This window comes from Sinocyclocheilus grahami, unplaced genomic scaffold, assembly GCF_001515645.1.
Source record: "Sinocyclocheilus grahami isolate Dianchi unplaced genomic scaffold, SAMN03320097.WGS_v1.1 scaffold829.1, whole genome shotgun sequence".
Lineage (NCBI taxonomy): Eukaryota > Metazoa > Chordata > Actinopteri > Cypriniformes > Cyprinidae > Sinocyclocheilus > Sinocyclocheilus grahami.
Window position 1 is genome coordinate 394,271 of NW_015506008.1, and position 21,105 is coordinate 415,375.

Below are 21,105 nucleotides of genomic sequence, written 5' to 3' on the forward strand. Positions count from 1 at the left end.
TATTCCAGCATATTTTCAAAGCTGTGGATGAACGGCACTCGTTTTCCATCTGCAGCAGTAGCACACTTTGTCAGTACTCTGCATATTTTATTATGGATAGGGTTTTTCTAATTATGAGCTTGATCACATTAACATAATCACAGTATTCTGTTTGCATTAGCTTCAAGTACTGCCTTAATCGCATTATGAGGGTAGATGTAAACTTGATGGCAGAATATAAAATAAATAATTATTTTTAAATGAGTAGTGTAATTTTTTGTCATTTCCTTTAGCTATTTTTAGTCAGGTATTATTAATAAGATGTACTCCTTGCATAAACTGACTAAATAATAATTTAATGAACTGAGTTTACTAAATACAACATTGTGAGCTAAATGGTATACTTAAGGAATAATACAGGGCTAGCTGTGCATTAAATGATTTAAATGCACGACGTGGAGGTCAAGGTTGCATCTGCATAATGCATTAAAATCATTATCCCGCTTATACCATGGTCATTTGCCAGCATTGACAAGTTAAAGCTGTTTATGATGTTTGCAGCGCAATATTTGACCGGAAGGATACAAATTATGGTTATTTTCGTCAGTTACGGCTTGTTAGCTGTAGCATTCTGCCCGCTTCAAATCAGACATGGAGATGAAGTAGAGCGATAAGATCACATTTATTTGAAATAATGAATTATAACATTTATTTTAATGAATTATCGATCAACCGATCGAGAAAGAGAAAGGGAGAGAGAGAGGACAGTTGTATGTGTTTCTGTGCTCCTGAGTGCTTGTGTGTACGCAGCACGGTCTTTGACCCCTCTCTCTCTCTCTCTCCCTCGCTCTCTTTCTCTCTCTGTGTGTGCGAGTGATGTGTGTGTGTGTGTGTTTGTGTGTGTCAATGAAAGCAGCGCATTAATATAGAACAGTGATTAAACTGACTTGGAGCTACCTGTGCATTAAACGGTTTTAATGCATACCTGCCAGCCAATCAGAATTGAGTATTCAGACAGGTAATGTAGTCTCTCTAGGTCCTGAAGCAAAACAGTCTTTACAGTCTTCACATCAAGTAAATTCTGGTTTTGAAGACGTCGGTATGTTTATCCCCTCCCCTTACGCTCTCTAGCGCTCGTTTGGCCCTGCTCCGCTGCAGCTGCTCGGCGAACGAATGGCATCTTAACGTAAACGCAGACGGGGGAGCGAAAGCATCTTCCCCTTGTGTTCGCCTCGGACGGAGCTGGCTGAAAACCCCACTCCGATGATGATTAATTTATAGCTTTACCACACAGCAGGTTGCAGAACATCTGATCGTTTTTCAAAACGGCCCGGTTTCCGGCCATATGAATAAAAAAAACAGTATACCCCCCATTTTTTATGACAGGGACTCACTATTCAAACAGCATGAAATAATTCCATTGCATGAAGGAACTGGAGCCGGGAAAGACAGCATGAAGTTACAAATCTCCTGTCTTTTGCTCGTAACGGCAGCAGCCTATGCAACGATAGAGGGTGAGTAACCTACTGCACTGGACACTGATGATCTTTAAGAGTTTTCCTGCATTTCTCCGTGTGCGGTTGCATATTTATTTACTTATTTTATTATTAGTTATTGAGATTTTGCAGGTGCTCTCGGCTCCAATAGCCTATATGTGACCTATTTAGACATTCGAAATCGTAAATGATCAGAATGAATCCAGTGCATTCAAGCATTATAAGCCGTTTTGTCTTGTGCGTTCAACCCTACAACAGATGAACGATACAAAAGAAATTTGCCTCGTATAATTTATGCGTATTGCTTGGTTTCTAGCGCCCTCAACTGGCTCTCTGAGTGTCGCGTGCGACCTGCTCACAGTCATAAATCGTGACCGAACCATACACTTTTACTGGCTTTCCAGTCCACCATGGTTATTTTGGACCAGCTTACGAAAAGATTTTAACAGGCACCAGCACATTGAATGGCATGTGTTAATAGTGTCACACTGAAGCATTAATGCAAGAAAATGTGTATTGTTTGGGTTTGGCAGAGTGTGAAAGTGAAGATATGGGGGTTCTTATCAGTGGTGAGCCTTCATCTGCAACTTTAATCTGAAAATGGAGCCGCTGGACTGGATTTTCATTTATCTTACTTGACATACTTGGCATCTCTCTTTCGCTCTCTGCTCATTGAAGTGAGAGAAGTTATTTAATCAAGGGGAAATTGCTGTCAAACTTGGCATTCATAGATTTACTGAATTGCAGTTGTGTTGTAAAGGAAATTTGATATTTCATTTTATATCTGTAACACAAAGCCTATATAGGCGAAAGTACAGCTGCAATCTTGGCATGCGTGCTGAATAATATTCTCATGCTGATATTCAGTACAACAGCTTGACTGAGTGTGATGTTAATTATATACAATAATTCCTACAAGGAGTTAATATCTAGTAACTTTTTAATTCCAATATGGCTGGTTATTATGTTAATCTGTAACGACATGAGCATGCTTGGCTTTTGAATTTACCCTAAATTGACCTTTTACCCTTAAAAGACCGGACCAGATGGTTTGCTGTCGGGGAGGACAAAGAGGTCACTAGTGACTAATGAGGTTATGTCTGTGAACTTTGTCCACCTATATGGAAATAACTCCAAGGTTTTCATGATATTTAATTTGATACTGTAAGAGGGAAATAACGTTATTTTACCTAGAGTCGATATAATACACCGTAGCAACAGATGAATGCAGATGTCCTTTGACTGAGAGCATTAGTCATAGTGAGTTTTTTTACTCTTTGTGTAGAGATGTCCTATGAATTGCAGCATGCTTGAGTACATTAAAGTGGCTTTGAATATCCTGATGCAATTGACAGTAATCTCACTTCTATTGAGGAGAAAAGGAACTCATTAACACAATGAATGAAGAAGCAACAACCTCTCGCCTAGCCCTAACTCCTGCTGTTACCTTGAAATAGATTTGTACATGCTTCAGAATGCACAAAAACACTCCGTCTGTTTTTCACACTCTCTCATACACCCTCCTTCCCTTTATTGTCTTTTGATTTACACGTCTTTGCCCACTCCCTGGTTGGTTGAATCGTAAACCCAGGAGAGATGGCCTGCCCTGCACACGGTCTTTATTTATGATGTCATTTCATATACTTGCTGTTGCAAAACCCACGGCCCTGCAGTGCAGAGCAGGAAAAATAGCTTCCCAAAGCCAGGCCGAGAAACCTTTTGCCAGGGCATGACAGACTGCGCTGAGTAAGGAAGCAGTGCTGGTCATTCAACAACGATGGGCGTAACATCTTGTAAAAATGTCATTAATGTGGTGGAGCACAGATTGCTATGCCACTAATCGTGGAGGGTACCTTACAGAAGACATTTATGAACAACCCCAACCTCCAAATGCACACACTAAATTTGTATTTAATGGAACCCTATTATTATTTTTTAAATGTCACATTTTGTATTTGTTCATGAACAGGCCTGTGAAATATTATGTGTTACGCTTCCAATAGATTATATAACTGTTGGCGCAAATATACATTATGTTTATAAAAGTTATAAATATAATGTTACATTAAATATACATTATATTTGTTGCTGTATTGTGTATTTAGCATTCAGTTCACCTAAAATAGAATTATGAATTATACTGTATAATGAAATTATGAACTCTCAGTGAGTGCATGTATGAATGTTCTGGACGTACTCTGAGTAACAATATTCATCCTGAGAAATACAGTGTAAATTTTCAACTTGCATTATTCTGCATCTCAACCAGTCAGAAATACATATTTTAAGAAAACAGATTATTTTTGTAAATGCCCATTTTTCATTTGTTGTCACATGCCCTTTTCTGAAATAGTGCAGACATATTTATTTACTATTAAATAGAAAGTCAATTGGTAGCATGTACAATTTTTACGATAAGAAAAGCATTTGGCAGACAGATAAAGAACAGTGAAATTTGAAAATGCAATTTAAAGGGATAGTTCACCATAAAATTACAATTATTGTTATGTTATTTACTCTCATTGTTTCAAAATAAATTAAACTTTCAGTCATCTTTTAAACACAAATGTAAAATTTTTTTTTAATTCTCACATATCTACTGAAAGTCTACATAATCAATATTTTTAGGCTTCCAAAAGTACATAAAGACATTGTAAAAGCAATCCACATGAAACGAGCAGTTTAATTCAAGTCATCTGAAGAGATATGATCACTTTAAATGATGAACAGATTTTAATTTAGGTTTTAATTCACATATAAACATTTATAAATGCACACATATTTATACATGCACAAGAACAAACCTTTGTCTGATGGTTTTAGAATGGCATGAATAAATAATGACAGAATTTTTAATTTAGGTGACCTATTTAAATGTTGCATTTAAAATTATTTAGCAATTTATTATTCACTATTTAATTTAAATAAATGAATTAAATCAAGACTTTTTAAGATATTGAATGCATCTATTTATTAAAAAAAATACTATTTCTTTAATACATTTTCTTTGTGGTACTCCTATGATGCATTGTTCAGTCAGTGTGTGTGTGTGTGTGTGTGTGTGTGTGTGTTGATATGATCACTTTAAATGATGAACAGATTTTAATTTAGGTTTTAATTCACATATAAACATTTATAAATGCACACATATTTATACATGCACAAGAACAAACCTTTGTCTGATGGTTTTAGAATGGCATGAATAAATAATGACAGAATTTTTAATTTAGGTGACCTATTTAAATGTTGCATTTAAAATTATTTAGCAATTTATTATTCACTATTTAATTTAAATAAATTAATTAAATCAAGACTTTTTAAGATATTGAATGCATCTATTTATTAAAAAAAAATACTATTTCTTTAATACATTTTCTTTGTGGTACTCCTATGATGCATTGTTCAGTCAGTGTGTGTGTGTGTGTGTGTGTGTGTGTGTAATCATTAATGCGAGTGTGGATGTGTGTGTGGGCTCATCTTGTTGTCCTGATGCTCTCTGTAGTGTGCTTGTCTGAGGTCATCATGTCAAAGCAATGGTTGCGTCAGCAGAAGGAGCTCTGAGGAGCCTGGGCCAGCTGTCACTTCAGGACTCCGTGCTCATCTAACACTCGTGGGAGAGTGTTTCTGAAATTAATGTGTGATTTCTCTAGATGGCTAATCAAATGTAGACATACTTCCTACATAACCAGACAGATATGTGTATGTATAGGCCTATGCAATACTGGTAATCAGCATGGTAGCTTTAGATTATGCTTTACCTTATCACCACATGCCACCTGAGGCTCTTATGTCATTTTAGTTCCTTTTAATCGTTCTCAAATTAATTCAGCCTTAATCTCTCTAGCTCCTGAGGAGTTTGTCTCACTGGCTGAGATGGAGGACACGTTGTTGAGGAATCTTTTTCGGGGCTATCAGAAGTGGGTGAGACCTATCCTTCACGCCAACGACACGATTACAGTTCGCTTTGGTCTGAAGATCTCGCAGCTGGTGGATGTGGTGAGACACACACACATTTGCACTGCAACATCTGATCTTCAACAAAGTCACCAAATGCCTAAACAAATAGCACACAAACAATGATGCATCCTTACGGAACAAACATGCAAGAGGCAGGGCAGAAAAACGTATGTGAATCCCTAGGCTACTGACTTCTTCAGAAGCTACTTAAAAACAGCTGTCAGCTGCTTTGCTGTTGAAAAAACTCTGCATGTCTAAAGTTCTTGATGTTCCAGATTATATATTTTATGTGCAAATTTTTTGTCTCTTCTTGTTGCACAGTCACCATTACACAAATGCACTTGCACAAAAGTCCACATAAAATCAAAATTGACCCTATGTAATTTTTTAATGCACATTACTAGTCAGTTGAGCTGCTTATCACTGAATTAAATGAAATCAACACTAAACTGAATTGGAACTTAATAATGACACTATTGACTTTTTAGAGCTGCTTTACAGCAGCATTTGGGTTTCCTTCTCTAATACCGTGAAGCTGCTTTGAAAACATCGGTATTATATAAATATATATTATATTATATATACTTGTCAAGTCGTGTGGGGAGTTAATCCACAGAAAAAATGGTTTGTCTTTGCAACCTTTAGTCGAAATCTGAAAATGTAATTTTCCTCTGGAATGGTGTTCCTCTGTTTCACTTAGAAACATGTCACAATGCTGAAGAGGTTCGCAACTTTAAAGGGCAAGCATGTTTTCTCTCTTCTCTTAACAGAACTGATTAGTCTAGGAAGGATATGAGAATGGCAACTCAGATCATATTTTATAGACTATATTTACCCAAACACATCATCATGACAACCTACTTTGTCTTTCCTATAGTCTCTCTGTCTAATTAATTCTCTCCTTCTCTGTCCTCCTCTTTACCTGTGACCGCACTATGTAAATAAAGGTGACTTGTCAAGTCGTGTGGGGAGTTAATCCACAGAAAAAATAGTTTGTCTTTGCAACCTTTAGTCGAAATCTGAAAATGTAATTTTCCTCTGGAATGGTGTTCCTCTGTTTCACTTAGAAACATGTCACAATGCTGAAGAGGTTCGCAACTTTAAAGGGCAAGCATGTTTTCTCTCTTCTCTTAACAGAACTGATTAGTCTAGGAAGGATATGAGAATGGCAACTCAGATCATATTTTATAGACTATATTTACCCAAACACATCATCATGACAACCTACTTTGTCTTTCCTATAGTCTCTCTGTCTAATTAATTCTCTCCTTCTCTGTCCTCCTCTTTACCTGTGACCCACTGTATTGATCCTGCTGATGCTGAGCTTTCAAGAACCTGATTGAAAATGCATTTGTGTGTGTGTGTGTGTGTGTGTGTGTGTGTGATATTAGGCACTAGGCACGCTTTTATCGTGTCATGCATGTCATGCACCAATTTGAAGATGATCATTTGTGATCTGCAGAACCATTTTTAAAAAGGAAAGCAGGAGACATTGTTTGGGCTATAGTCAAACGTAATTAAAGTCTATAATGTAACTATTACATTAACGAGTAATTAATCTGAAGTCCCAACAATGTCTGCACTGCAAAGCTTACCTGACAACCCTAAAATATGTATGGCATCATCCACCGTTTTCCTTTATTAGCTATTACTGAGTTCATGAAAAATAACTTTGACTGTTAGAGCCGTGGCCTAGCAGCTAGCATGTGCATGTTGAGATGTACTGTAGTCCTCATGTAGGCATTGTGAGGCATTACCCTTCAAGGCTTCCGTTCGTTTTTTTTGTATTACTCTGTATTATATTCATAAATCAACATGACATATAATATAATATAGAATCGTATTAAAGGGAGAGTTCACCCAAAAAGAGTTTAGTTACCATTGACATTCACTGTATGGACAAAAAAGATTTTTCATAATATTGTTCCAAACCTGCATGACTTTATTTCTTCTGTGGAAGAATAAAAAAAGGTTTGGAATGAAGTGCGGGAGAGTAAATGATGATTGAATGTTATATATATATTAAATATAACATATTTAATATAGTTTGTTTAGAAAGATATTGAATTGATTATAACAAAGTATACTTCTCTTACATAAAAAGGCATAATAACTTTACAGAAAGATTGATACAGAATATGTTTGCATTTTAAATCTTGTGTAAAATGTGTGGCACTCCAGCCATATGCTTATGTGGAATTTTCAGATCAAATTTCTGGTTTGGGTGCATTGAAATATTTGAACTTTTGCAGCTAGAGCGTATGCAACTGGATGTCTTCTAATGAAAGCTATGCGCGTGAGTTAAGAATTTCCGATATTTTAGCCATAAAACGTTATTCTTCAAACCCTATTTCTGTAAAATGGGTGGCTGCAAATAATTTTGTCAGAAATAATTTTAGAATTATTACATAAATAATTATGTTAATTAGCCATACACTCTTAAAAATAAAGGTGCTTCAAAAGGTTCTTTAAGCGATGCCATAGAAGAACCATTTTTGGTTCCACAAAGAACCATTCAGTCAAAGGTTCTTTAAAGAACCATCTCTTTCTTACCTTTTTATAATCTGAAGAACCTTCTATCGCCACAAAGAAGCTTTTGTGAAACAGAAAGGTTCTTCAGATGTTAAAGGTTCTTTATGGAACCATTTAGACAAAAAGGTTCTTCTATGGCATCGTGAAGCACCTTTATTTTAAAGAGTGTAGAAAACCGACTAAGCCCTTTGGTCACTGTATGGGAAGAGCTGCGGAAGGATTCTTCAAATATTTCTTTGGATGCGGCACAGGTTTAGACCAGCAAAGTTTATTTAAAAATCTTGGTTTATTTAAAAAAAACTATTTAAAACAAGTTTATTTATATAGCACATTTCATACACGATGGTCATTCAAAAAGCTTTACATAAAAGAGAATTCAAATCATTATAAACATAATCGCAAGAATAAAAGCTATAATAAAAAATGTTAAATGATTAAAAAAACAACAATCAAAAATAATCACATTTTCACTTCTGTGTGATCTCTTTAAGCTATTGTCAGTTGCTCAAGTTAAATCACATCACAGTCTGAGTCAGACCTGCAACAGCCCATAAATCATGCAGTAATGCACTGTACAGGAAGTGTGTGAGTAACACTTCCCCCTGATTTTGCAGTCAGACTGTCTCTATTTGATAGTGGGAGGTTAACAGCTCTACATGATGTGTAAATGTTTGATCTTTGATCTATGAATTATCAATTTCCTTTACATACGTTATAGGAACCACAGAAAGACAAACGCTGTTCCTGGAGCTCAGTTTTTATTTTTATTTTTTGTTGACATTTTGTAAATATAAAATATAAATAAATACATGTATTACTTATTAGTAAAATAATAAACAATAATAAACAAATGTGTTGCTTGTCAGCTCCAGAATAGCTTTTTTATTTTTTATTTTTTTAACTGCCCCATCTTTCAATAACAGCCTCTTAGCAATGCCTGCTTTTACACTGTAACATGTTCACAGAACAATCCATGCTAAAATGTGCTGCACAAACAGTTATATTTGGGCTGAAATGATCAAGAACCTAAGCTGCTTAAGAAAAAAATGATATACTATGTCTGTACTATCCTCCTATATCGTGACTAGGCAGAGCAAGTGACACTGAATAGGCATCTCTGGTGTGTAAATACGGTTAATGCTTAAGCACTGGATTTCATGCCTTTTTGGCATTTATTTTAATTAGATGGTCTTTTCGGACTAGGGAGGGAGTTTTAAGTTCTGATAGTTACATAATGCTTTCACATTAACTTTGTACAGTGGTTATAATGAAAGTATAACGAACTCCCTCTAATTTCTCTAATTTCACAAGAACATGTTTCTCATAATATTGCTGCGTTCAAGTCCTCTCGGGCCGTTTCTAATTATAAGTTTGGAATTTAAAATCCAATTACAACAAGACGTGCATGAAGTCATGTTATCTTTATTGCTTTATCATGAAGTATTACCACCATTCTGCATTAAAAGCACACAAAATATGTACGGACTAAATTGTACCATCTATGGCAAGCCGTTTTGACTTTTATTCATTCTCAGGATATTAATTCTTGATATCAACAATTAAATTTTTACTAGTTAAAATGTTAATTCTTGATATCAACAATTCAATTTTCACTAGTAAATATGTTAATTCTTGATATCAGGAATTAGATTTCTACTATTAACAATTGCTATTTTTGATATCAGCAATTACATTTCCACTAGTAACAATGTTAATTCTTGATATCAACAATTCAATTTTCACTAGTTAAATGTCAACATAGGCTGCCATTTAAAATCAATTCTTTATATCAACAATTTAATTGTCACTAGTGGCGATGTTCATTTCTGATATCTGAAAATGTATTTCTGATATCAACAATTGGGAGGGTAATTTCAGATATCTAAAATGACTTTTGTTACTAGTAACAATCACATTCATGATATCAGAAATGAATATCAAGAATTAGCATTTTAACTAGTGAAAATTGAATTGTTGATATCAAGAATTAACATTGTTACTAGTGGAAATGTAATTGCTGATATCTAAAATAGCAATTGTTACTAGTAGAAATCTTATTCCTGATATCAAGAAGTAACATTTTAACTAGTAAAAATTTTATTGTTGATATCAAGAATTCATATCCTGAGAATGAATAAAAGTCAAAACGGCTTGCCATATTACAATCAGCATTGAAACCTTTTATGATCAATACCAACCAGTTTCTGTCATTATTCTTTAATTGACAACTCGGAAAGACGTGGCTTTACGAAGATCCAGAATTTCCCTTTACACTTGAACTTTTTGGTGGCGTTCATGTGTGCTCAACTTGTAAATGTAATCATTCACTAAAGATTTGACAGATGTTTGAGTGAACTATCCCTTTAAACCTTTCCTTCTTCTATAGGCTAATAGAAGTGCTTGATGTTGATAATTTTGCCATTGCAAGCAGTTTTAGAAATCAAAAGCAGTCCAAATCCTGTGTTTAACATCCACATAACATCCTGGCTGATAAGATGCCTTCATCTGGTTGATTATTGAAGGCAGCTACCTATGATGTCCTACAATTCTATCTATGCAAGTTGTTCGGTGGTTTGTTGAAAGATTAAAAAAATGACATCTTCCATGGCTTTTGCATTTTTTATAAACATACATTTTTAAAAGTCATTAAATTTGCTTGATTATGTCAAAGCTCACTTCAGACATAACCAAAATAATTAGTGTGATGCTTTGTTGGAATCCTGTTTGAAGCCAGTTTAGTCTGGACAACCAGGCAGCAAGTCAGTTTTTTGGGATTCTGCAGAGCCACCTAATGGTCGTATCCTGTAATCAACTCTACATTGTGCTCACCTTGTTGTCATGACTTGGCAGTGTGAATTTTCTGGCTGGTGGAACACTGAACTCTGTGGGAACAATTGATTTTCACACCATTCCTTAACAGATAAGTCTCAGTCTATTGGTTCCTATTCAGAGTCTGAATTTCAATTTCATGAAACAAAGGACATAGAATACTAACTACTGAGCTGCATATATAAATAGCACAGTTGAGTTAATCATCTGTATGGCACAAGTAGGTCAACAGTGAGAGATTTTTAGAGGCTTTGAGAGAAATATTGTAAAATAATGTAGTAAAATAATTTTAGCATTTGTGCATTTTCTTAATTTTTTTTTTCTCAGGATGAAAAGAATCAACTAATGACCACAAATGTCTGGTTGTGGCAGGTAACTCAAAGATCTTTTGCTTTAATTTTTAAGAATGTCCCAAAATATTTTCCTGATTGGTCTCTTTCGTGTAGGAGTGGACAGACTATAAGCTTCGGTGGAATCCAGAAGATTATGGTGGAATCACATCCATCAGAGTGCCCTCAGAAACTATCTGGCTACCAGACATTGTCCTTTATGAGAAGTAAGTCTTTGTATTCATTTCATACATTTTCTGCATTAATGTCAGACAGGCATGCATTAAATAAAACTGTGAAATTTCTTTATGAAGTTTGAGATGCTGAATATAAGAAAATCACATGACTTTTTTGTGTATCATTAACAGTGCTCATGCAAGCTAAAAAAAAAATATGTTGACAATTTATATAAGCTAATCTGTTATTACACATGCATAAAAATGACATGCTACATGCGTAATACTGAGCTAACAGCAACAGTATAGCATAAACAGTTAGCAAAATTGAGTCACCCAAAACTTCAGAAGTGTACGCTGGATGATTTTTGTCCAACAATGTTCTGGAATGTTCCAGAAAGCACTTGAATAAGAAAATTCCAGAATGTTACAGAAACTTCTCGAATGTTCCCATCCTTGCAAAAGCAAAATATATCTGTACTAAACCAGTGTTTCATAATTAATGATAGAAGTTCTGACCTAAATATTTACCAAAATATTGATGCTACGTGCAAATAATAATTCAATATACAGTAATAATTAGCACCACAATAATAATACAATAATAATTAGCACCACAGAATTACAGAAGAACCATCAAAATTGTAAGTCAAATTGATTTTTGTTACATTGTGTAAAGTGAATGTATCTTGGTTTCTTTTTTGTGCACTTGAGATAACACACTTTGTATTTAATCTCCCAAATATTCATATCATTGTGCCCTGCACAGGCCTACTCAGACAGATTTAGACTTGCCTTAAGTAAGCAACAACAACAAAACAGCTGATATTCACTTCCTTTGATTTAACACGTGGTCTCTCAACTTACCAATCATGTTTTTATGAGACAAAAGATCTGAGCGTGTATGGTGAATATGAAAAGTCAGTCTCCACCAGCATGGGCAATCACAACTCCCATTTGATTAAAAAAATTAAAAATGTAGTTGTTAATATCATGTGTCCCTCTCTCCATCTCTCCTAGTGCTGATGGCCGATTCGAGGGTTCTCTAATGACCAAAGCCATTGTAAGGTTTAATGGTACCATCATGTGGACTCCTCCTGCCAGCTATAAATCCTCCTGTACCATGGATGTCACCTTTTTTCCCTTCGACAGGCAGAACTGCTCGATGAAGTTTGGATCATGGACGTACGATGGCACTATGGTGGACCTGACCCTGCTAGACGCATATGTAGACCGTAAAGACTTCTTTGACAATGGCGAATGGGAAATACTCAACGCCACCGGCCAGAGGGGCAGTCGGCGTGACGGCATTTACTCCTATCCTTACGTCACATATTCGTTCATTCTGAAACGTCTTCCTCTCTTTTATACACTCTTTCTCATCATCCCATGTCTCGGCCTGTCGTTTCTCACAGTTCTGGTCTTCTACCTCCCCTCGGATGAAGGAGAAAAGCTTTCGCTCTCCACCTCTGTCCTTGTGTCTCTCACTGTGTTTCTTCTTGTCATTGAAGAGATCATTCCATCTTCCTCTAAAGTCATTCCTCTGATAGGAGAGTATCTGCTTTTTATCATGATCTTCGTTACATTCGCGATCATCGTGACTGTGTTTGTCATCAACGTCCATCATCGTTCTTCTGCCACGTACCATCCCATGGCACCGTGGGTTAAGAGTCTTTTCCTCCAGAGATTACCCAGACTGCTCTGCATGAGGGGACATACTGATCGCTATCAGTACCCAGACATCGAGTTGCGGAGCCCAGAGCTAAAACGAGGGATGAAAAGAGGGCAACAGAAGAGTGCCGGAGGAGGACGAGGGGGGTTAAAGGAAGATGAGAACCAGACCTGGATTGCCCTGTTGGAGAAAGCCACTCACTCAGTGCACTACATTTCCAGACACATCAAGAAGGAACACTTCATCAGAGAGGTGTTTAGGCTTTTTCCCCCACAACATTAACTTTCAGAGTAAATATTTGTTCATTCAGGACTTATACAGGACTAAGAGTAGTAAAAATACTATGAAGCAGTCAGTTATCAAAATATGAATTCAAAAATAAAAATAAATCAAATTGACAAAACAACAGAAAAATGTAAAAATATTTATATTTTCAGCTTATGTTTACAATTTTAAATGTAACAATAAAATATTAATAAAACAATTCTAAATTGTTTTTATTTGTTGTAATTTAAGGACACAAACTTTCAAATCTGAGTCATTTAAACCAATTGCTTTGTAAATGGTTCACTGTTTCGAATCGTTTTCTTCAAACTGTGATCTATTAAAGAAACAGTTCACCCAAATTGCTGAAAATGTACTCACCCTCAGGCCATCCAAGATGTAAATGAATTTGTTTCTTCATCACAACACAAATTTAGCATTCGCTTACCAACAGATCCTCTTGCAGTGAATGGGTGCCATCAGAATGAGAGTTCAAACAGCTGATAAAAACATCACAAATCGCAAGTCATGACATCAAGTAATCCACGACTCCAGTCAATCAATTGAAGTTTTAAATGAAATTAGTGTAGTGTATTATTAACTTTCTAGACTCATTTGCTTAAATCACGTGACTTGGCGAGTTTGATACATGCACCGAACCACTTGTACGAAACAAAAGATTCATGAAGGTTTCCAAGCGTCCTGAAGCAGTGTTTCAAAAGCGCCCATCACTAAGACACACCGTTTTGACACGATAGCCACCTGCAAAAGCAAAAGTTGTTGGAGATATTAGCCTGAAGCCATACTTTATCAACATAATATTAAATGTAACTACATAAATGCATCTGTGTCTGCAAGTCATGCCACATGCATGTGAACTGTCTAATGGCATTGGTTCAACTTGATTGACAAATAGATAAAGAAAAGCATTTGGCACAAGGATAGAGAAAGCCAATGTGGAAATTCTTTTTTGAAAATCCAAAATGAAATACAATGTAAAATTTGAATTTAATAATGTTTTAGAAAAGTATTGCTTTACATGAAAAATTTCAAATGTGGATTAAATTAAACAGCTTTAAATATAATTTTTTTTTTTCAGATTGAAAAGTGGTCAAAGATGCAATTGTGCAATAAAAAAGTAGTGCAAATTAAGGCAAACATACATCCTGTGAAAGCCCCCTAATGCTAATTGTCTGGGACAATTGAAAGGTGAAAAAGCAATTTAAGGACAATGTGTGCTTGATTCAAGCTGTATATTTAGTGTATTTGTGTCTGTTTGTCTCTCAGGTTGTGCAGGACTGGAAGTTTGTGGCTCAGGTATTGGACCGGATCTTCCTCTGGGTCTTTCTTACAGTTTCTGTGCTTGGCACCATCCTCATCTTCACCCCAGCTCTGCAGATGTACCTCAGCACATCTTAAAAAACCAGCCTACCAAATCTCCTTTACCCTCAACAACATGCTTATGACCCCTTTGAAATATATGTAGTTCCCACAACATTACAATAATCCTTCTAAAAGTCCTTTTCTGACCTAGCCACATCTGTAATCCTCCTCAAATTCAGCTCCTAGCTCTCCTCCTTAGATGCTGTGCTCAGTAGTTAGACTGAAAAAAGCAAAACTCAGCTGAAATGAAGTTCAGGAATTTTCTGCCCATTTAACACATAACTAAGAGGCAGCTTATAAAGTTGGGGTTGTTTGGATCTGTGTAATCTCTCGGAGGGGATCATGGTTTTAAAGATCTTCAATAATTTGACTTTACTGTGATGTAAAAGGTGTAACCACATCTTTTATGCTTCTCATTTCACTTGGTCTCGTTCATTCATTCATTCATTCATTCATTCATTCATTCATTCATGTATGTATTTAGGATGGGTAAAAATTGTGTCATTGTTCATTTAAGTAATATTTTACAGTGAGATTTTATGATTCTGTTCTCTAGGTAACAAACCTATTCACCAGATTAAAAATCCAATCTGTTTGCAGTAAATACATTTTTTTAACTATCCAGATTATTATTCTGGATGATGATAATGTGGAGAAGATTTTAAATAGTAATTATGAGCAGTTATAATAGTATCTCTCTTATTGGGACAGGTGTTGCTTACTGTACAGTCTTTCATCTGTTTTTTTTAGTTTTTAGTACTGTTAAATGCATTACCATGTATCGTGCCTTTGGATGACAGTATGCATAAGTAAATGTAATGCAGATGAGGCCATGCATAATACAAAGTGCATGTATATGTATTTACAATCTTCCACAATCTGGGATTTATAAAAAAAGAAATTTACACATATGCATATATGGTTTTAAAAATCTCAATATCTCCCATTTGTGCTTACTTACTTATACTTTTAGGATGACGTCTACACCACATGTTAAACATTCTTATCCCTAAATCCTTTTTAGATACTGTCGCTGATTCAGTGGGAGAGATTACTTGATCACAGCTTGTGTTTGGCATCATTAGCAAGGACTTTATTATGACACCCTTCTTTATTTCTGTTCATTCACACTGGTCAGTAAATGGAGATGCCATTGTATCAGTTTTTTGTTGTTTGAATGCCTAATTGTACAAAATCAATCACATGATTTCATGTAAGTAATCTTGTCAGTGATCTGGGCAAGTGTCTTTTACTCTGCACCGCTGTGTCACATCAGAAACATTTCTCTATGGTTCAGAATAGCCTTGGATTTTGCACGCGAAGCATTGAATGAATTAGTGTTATTTGAGTCTCTTAAAAAAAATTTTTCGGGAGAACCCCAAACCTGGCCCTTTTCTTTGGAGACCAGTTTAATAATGCAAAAGTAGTAGAGGGAATTCAGGTAAAATGGACACTTTTGATAGCTTGACAATATTACTGTACTGTAAATATTCACTGTACTTATGTATTTTTGGTTACACTTTATTTTACGGTGTCCTTGTTACAGTGTAATTACACAATTAAATACTAAGTAATTGACATGTACTTACTATAGGGTTACGGTTTGGTTTAGGTTTAATTGCTTGTAATAATACACAATTTACTATCATTACTATAGTAAGTACATGTGACGTGTGACAAGGACATTGTAAAATTGTTACCCCATTTATTTTCATCTCACTAAAAAAAAGAGGCCAGTTCATTTTACATTCGCAAGAAAAGTGTTGTTCGAGAGTAAAATGTATAGACATCATGTTAGTTCCTCTCTAAAGCATTTCTCTTTTTCTATTGGTTATACTGATGACACATATTAAAGTCAACATGAAATCTTATTGTACATGATTCATCAGTGTGTACGTTCTTCCTCTCCAATGACTTTTATTATTGGTTTTCAGAATATGATTACAGAAGTAATATGAGTGAATATCGTTTCATGTTGCCTTTTGTATTCATGAATGAGTATGTCTTTCATTTCTACATTCCTGAATGCTGCTTTTGTATTACATCAAAGAGATATTATTCAAATGTGCGAAGCTGCAGGGTGTTGTTGACAGTGTAGTTTGCCTTCTTGACAGACAGGCTTTAATCGCAAAGCACCTCACCTGGGAATGATATTGTCTGGCCTCGCAGAGAAGCACAGAGCGTGAAGTATTTCCATTTTCAGAGTGTGTGAATTCCTCAGATATGTTTTCAAGCCACATCTGGGCTCTGTAATCACTGATTTAGCAACCGATAGTGTGTAAACGGTAGATTGAATTTCACCCTGTTGTGCCATCCCGTTCTTTTCAAAGCATGAGCTGTAGGTGCATTCTCTTGAGATCCAACACATGCTTTTGCAACTCACAGAGCTGTAAATGTTATAATATGTTTATTTATCAATACTGTATCAATCGAATGCATGTTCCTCACCTGCCAAAAATGGATGCAAAATGCATACCGGACCTGCCTTTTAATTGAAACTAACTTAAAACAGGCAACCTCAGCTCTTGAGTAGTCTGACTTCATCTCCTCCTGTATAATTCAGTAGTGGAGATGTTATGTGGTGTGACAGAACTGGTGCTTGAAACAGTCTTAATTTAGAAACCTCCTAACATCCCAACAAGCCACCGACCCACACTCACAACTGTGTGTGTGTGTGTGTGTGTGTGTGTGTGTGTGTGTGATACTTCCTATCATTCCTATCTCTCTTTCTCTCCTTGTACTTTATATGCTTATGAGATGTAATTTTTCCATATCCTTTGATGCTTAAAATGTCATTCTAAAATCAATAAAAGGCTTATAATTTAAGAATAATATAACTTTTTTTGCAATATTACATTTATTTTATTGGGGGTACATTCTAGTGTGGGGTTATAATCTATTACACAACAATAGTTTTGAAGCATTCCATACTAATAACATTTATAAATATGAAGTGTTCTAATATAAAATATTCTGAACTTATAAAATTCTGAAATGTTTTTATGAAAGTAGGATGATTTTAAAGAGATTTATCACAAATCAAAACCTTTTGTTTCCTTGATGAACGTGTAGAAATTAAAATTTTACCCATATAAAACGATTATCATTTAAAACAATTTCACGCACTGCTTATACTGCTTGATGTTACAGGCTGGCAAAATTGAATTGGCCCTTGGAGCACATGCTTTTACAGTGTGCTGCACTTTGCAGCCGCATGAATTGCAAACAGATTCATCACACACTGGTGCCTCAGCAGACGTTCATTCTCACACAGGACTATGAATGAGAGAGCAAGACATTGAATCTGACAGTCCCCAAAACCCCAATGGTGGCAGACACTGGTATATGACCTCTCCCACTTCTCTCCTTCTCACGGCATCCACAAGATTTGCACAACTGTCTCTCAGCATCAGACGAGAGCAGAGAACAGTTGGTGCCTCATGCACCATCAGCTCCACTCAGAGAGCATGAACTAACTTTTGTTGTACTGTTCTCGTCTTTTCTTGTCAGAGTCACAGGTCATTTAATCTATCCTTACTGGCATATGGCCTACAGCCGTGGAAATTTTGCATTCGGCAGAATACAATTTTAAATTACTGAACATTTCCTTTAACCATAAATGCATCATTGGAGGTTAGAAATATAGATTTGATTGGAGATATTGAAACATCACACTTTCCTTCGATTCGGAAATGTTGTGGTGTTCTCTGAGGTCTCATTTGAACCTATTCAACTAAATATATTATGTGATACGCAGGTTTTTGTTTATTTATCACATGGGACAGAGAATGCATTGTATTCCTTATATTGTGAATACACTCACACTCCATACTCTATCCATAATATTGCATTCTCCAGAGAAAAAGTCATCTCGTCTGAATCAGGAGAGAAATATGCAAAGATCAAGCCTCATTTACAAGCGAAAACAGTCCAAAATAGATAGGCTGATATGTTGGTAGATTTTGATGTGAGAGGACAAAAGGAGGAAGAGTTATTATGGATTTTGGACTTGTATTTTGGCCAGAAGTATTTCATATATAAACATAACATATTTTTCTTAAATATATACGTGCACGTATTTGTATTTATAGATACATATTAAATATGCACAGCACACACACATATTATGAAAACAAAAACTTTTTTTATGCGATTAATCGCGATTAATCGTTTGACAGCGCTAATATAAATTTATATAAAAATGCACCGTGTGCTCTGGGCTGTCTCGTTCATTAAGTATTTTATGCTTCTGAAAAATAAAACACAGCAATGCAAGTTATTTAAAAAAAAAAACATTTCATTTAAAGTGAAATCAGGGTTGCAGTTAAGCTCTTCTTTCCTCATCTCTTCTCTTTGAGTTGACTGAGGGTCAGAAAAGTTAAATTCTGTTCCTCTCTTTTTCTACAGCTTTTTTTTCCTTTGCCTTCTGCCCTCCAATCTTCGGAGCTTCAACTCCAATCTTCTGAACACTCATATTCTTTCTCATATAATGAAAGGTGAGAGAGTGAGAGTGTAAAAGAAAGAGAGAACGATATGGAAACCTTGATAGTGTGCCCACTAGGGTCTTCTCAGAGGTTATACAGCTTTTTTTCCTTTGCCTTCTGCCCTCCAATCTTCGGAGCTTCAACTCCAATCTTCTGAACACTCATATTCTTTCTCATATAATGAAAGGTGAGAGAGTGAGAGTGTAAAAGAAAGAGAGAACGATATGGAAACCTTGATAGTGTGCCCACTAGGGTCTTCTCAGAGGTTATAAGGGTCCTTTAATATAAATCTGAGCCTGTAATACTTCCTATCATTCCTATCTCTCTTTCTCTCCTTGTACTTTATATGCTTATAAGATGTAATTTTTCCACATCCTTTGATGCTTAAAATGTCATTCTAAAATCAATAAAAGGCTTAAAATTTAAGAATAACATTACTTTTTTTTCCAATATTACATTTATTTTATTGGGGGTACATTCTAGTGTGGGGTTATAATCTATTACACAACAATAGTTTTGAAGCATTCCATATTAATAATATTTATAAATATAAAGTGTTCTAATATAAAATATTCTGAACTTATAAAATTATAAAATGTTTTTATGAAAGTAGGATGATTTTAAAGAGATTTATCACAAATCAAAACCTTTTGTTTCCTTGATGTTTCCTTAAAATTTTACCCATATAAAACGATTATCATTTAAAACAATTTCACGCACTGCTTATACTGCTTGATGTTACAGGCTGGCAAAATTGAATTGGCCCTTGGAGCACATGCTTTTACAGTGTGCTGCACTTTCCAGCCGCATGAATTGCAAACAGATTCATCACACACTGGTGCCTCAGCAGACGTTCATTCTCACACAGGACTATGAATGAGAGAGCAAGACATTGAATCTGACAGTCCCCAAAACCCCAATGGTGGCAGACACTGGTATATGACCTCTCCCACTTCTCTCCTTCTCACGGCATCCACAAGATTTGCACAACTGTCTCTCAGCATCAGACGAGAGCAGAGAACAGTTGGTGCCTCATGCACCATCAGCTCCACTCAGAGAGCATGAACTAACTTTTGTTGTACTGTTCTCGTCTTTTCTTGTCAGAGTCACAGGTCATTTAATCTATCCTTACTGGCATATGGCCTACAGCCGTGGAAATTTTGCATTCGGCAGAATACAATTTTAAATTACTGAACATTTCCTTTAACCATAAATGCATCATTGGAGGTTAGAAATATAGATTTGATTGGAGATATTGAAACATCACACTTTCCTTCGATTCGGAAATGTTGTGGTGTTCTCTGAGGTCTCATTTGAACCTATTCAACTAAATATATTATGTGATACGCAGGTTTTTGTTTATTTATCACATGGGACAGAGAATGCATTGTATTCCTTATATTGTGAATACACTCACACTCCATACTCTATCCATAATATTGCATTCTCCAGAGAAAAAGTCATCTCGTCTGAATCAGGAGAGAAATATGCAAAGATCAAGCCTCATTTACAAGCGAAAACAGTCCAAAATAGATAGGCTGATATGTTGGTAGATTTTGATGTGAGAGGACAAAAGGAGGAAGAGTTATTATGGATTTTGGACTTGTATTTTGGCCAGAAGTGACAGTTCAAAATACCTTTACAATGGAATTGTTTCTTACAAAATACGCAAGGAACATGTTCAGATAATCAACCAATTTAGTACAGGTGGAGCACATTCAGACAATCAACTCAATTAGCACGATTGGAACTAACCTTTGTCCTTCCTCCACCCCAACTCCTCACTCCTAACTATACCTATCCCATCTTGGGATATGGGGGAGTTCTCTGGGTTCCGAGCTCGCCTTGGACAGCACGCCAAACATGCACTACTGTATTTGCTTATTCTGATTATACGTAAGTGCAAACTCGTGAACACACAGCTTTTCTCTTCACAAGACATTAACTGATGGACTGGAATGGTGTGGATTACTTATGGATTATTGTGATGTTTTTACCAACTGT

General features: G+C 35.7%; 1 protein-coding gene across 1 annotated transcript; it reads left to right on the forward strand.

Moving 5' to 3' along the window:
• Positions 1-1,152: 1,152 nt before the first annotated feature.
• Positions 1,153-14,729, forward strand: LOC107562617 (neuronal acetylcholine receptor subunit non-alpha-3). Its single transcript, XM_016247280.1, has 6 exons — positions 1,153-1,493; positions 5,320-5,471; positions 11,121-11,165; positions 11,240-11,349; positions 12,319-13,222; positions 14,522-14,729. Exons 1-6 carry the CDS (start codon positions 1,325-1,327, stop codon positions 14,651-14,653), a joined length of 1,512 nt encoding a protein of 503 aa, XP_016102766.1. The 5' UTR covers positions 1,153-1,324; the 3' UTR covers positions 14,654-14,729.
• The last annotated feature ends 6,376 nt before the right edge of the window (positions 14,730-21,105 follow it).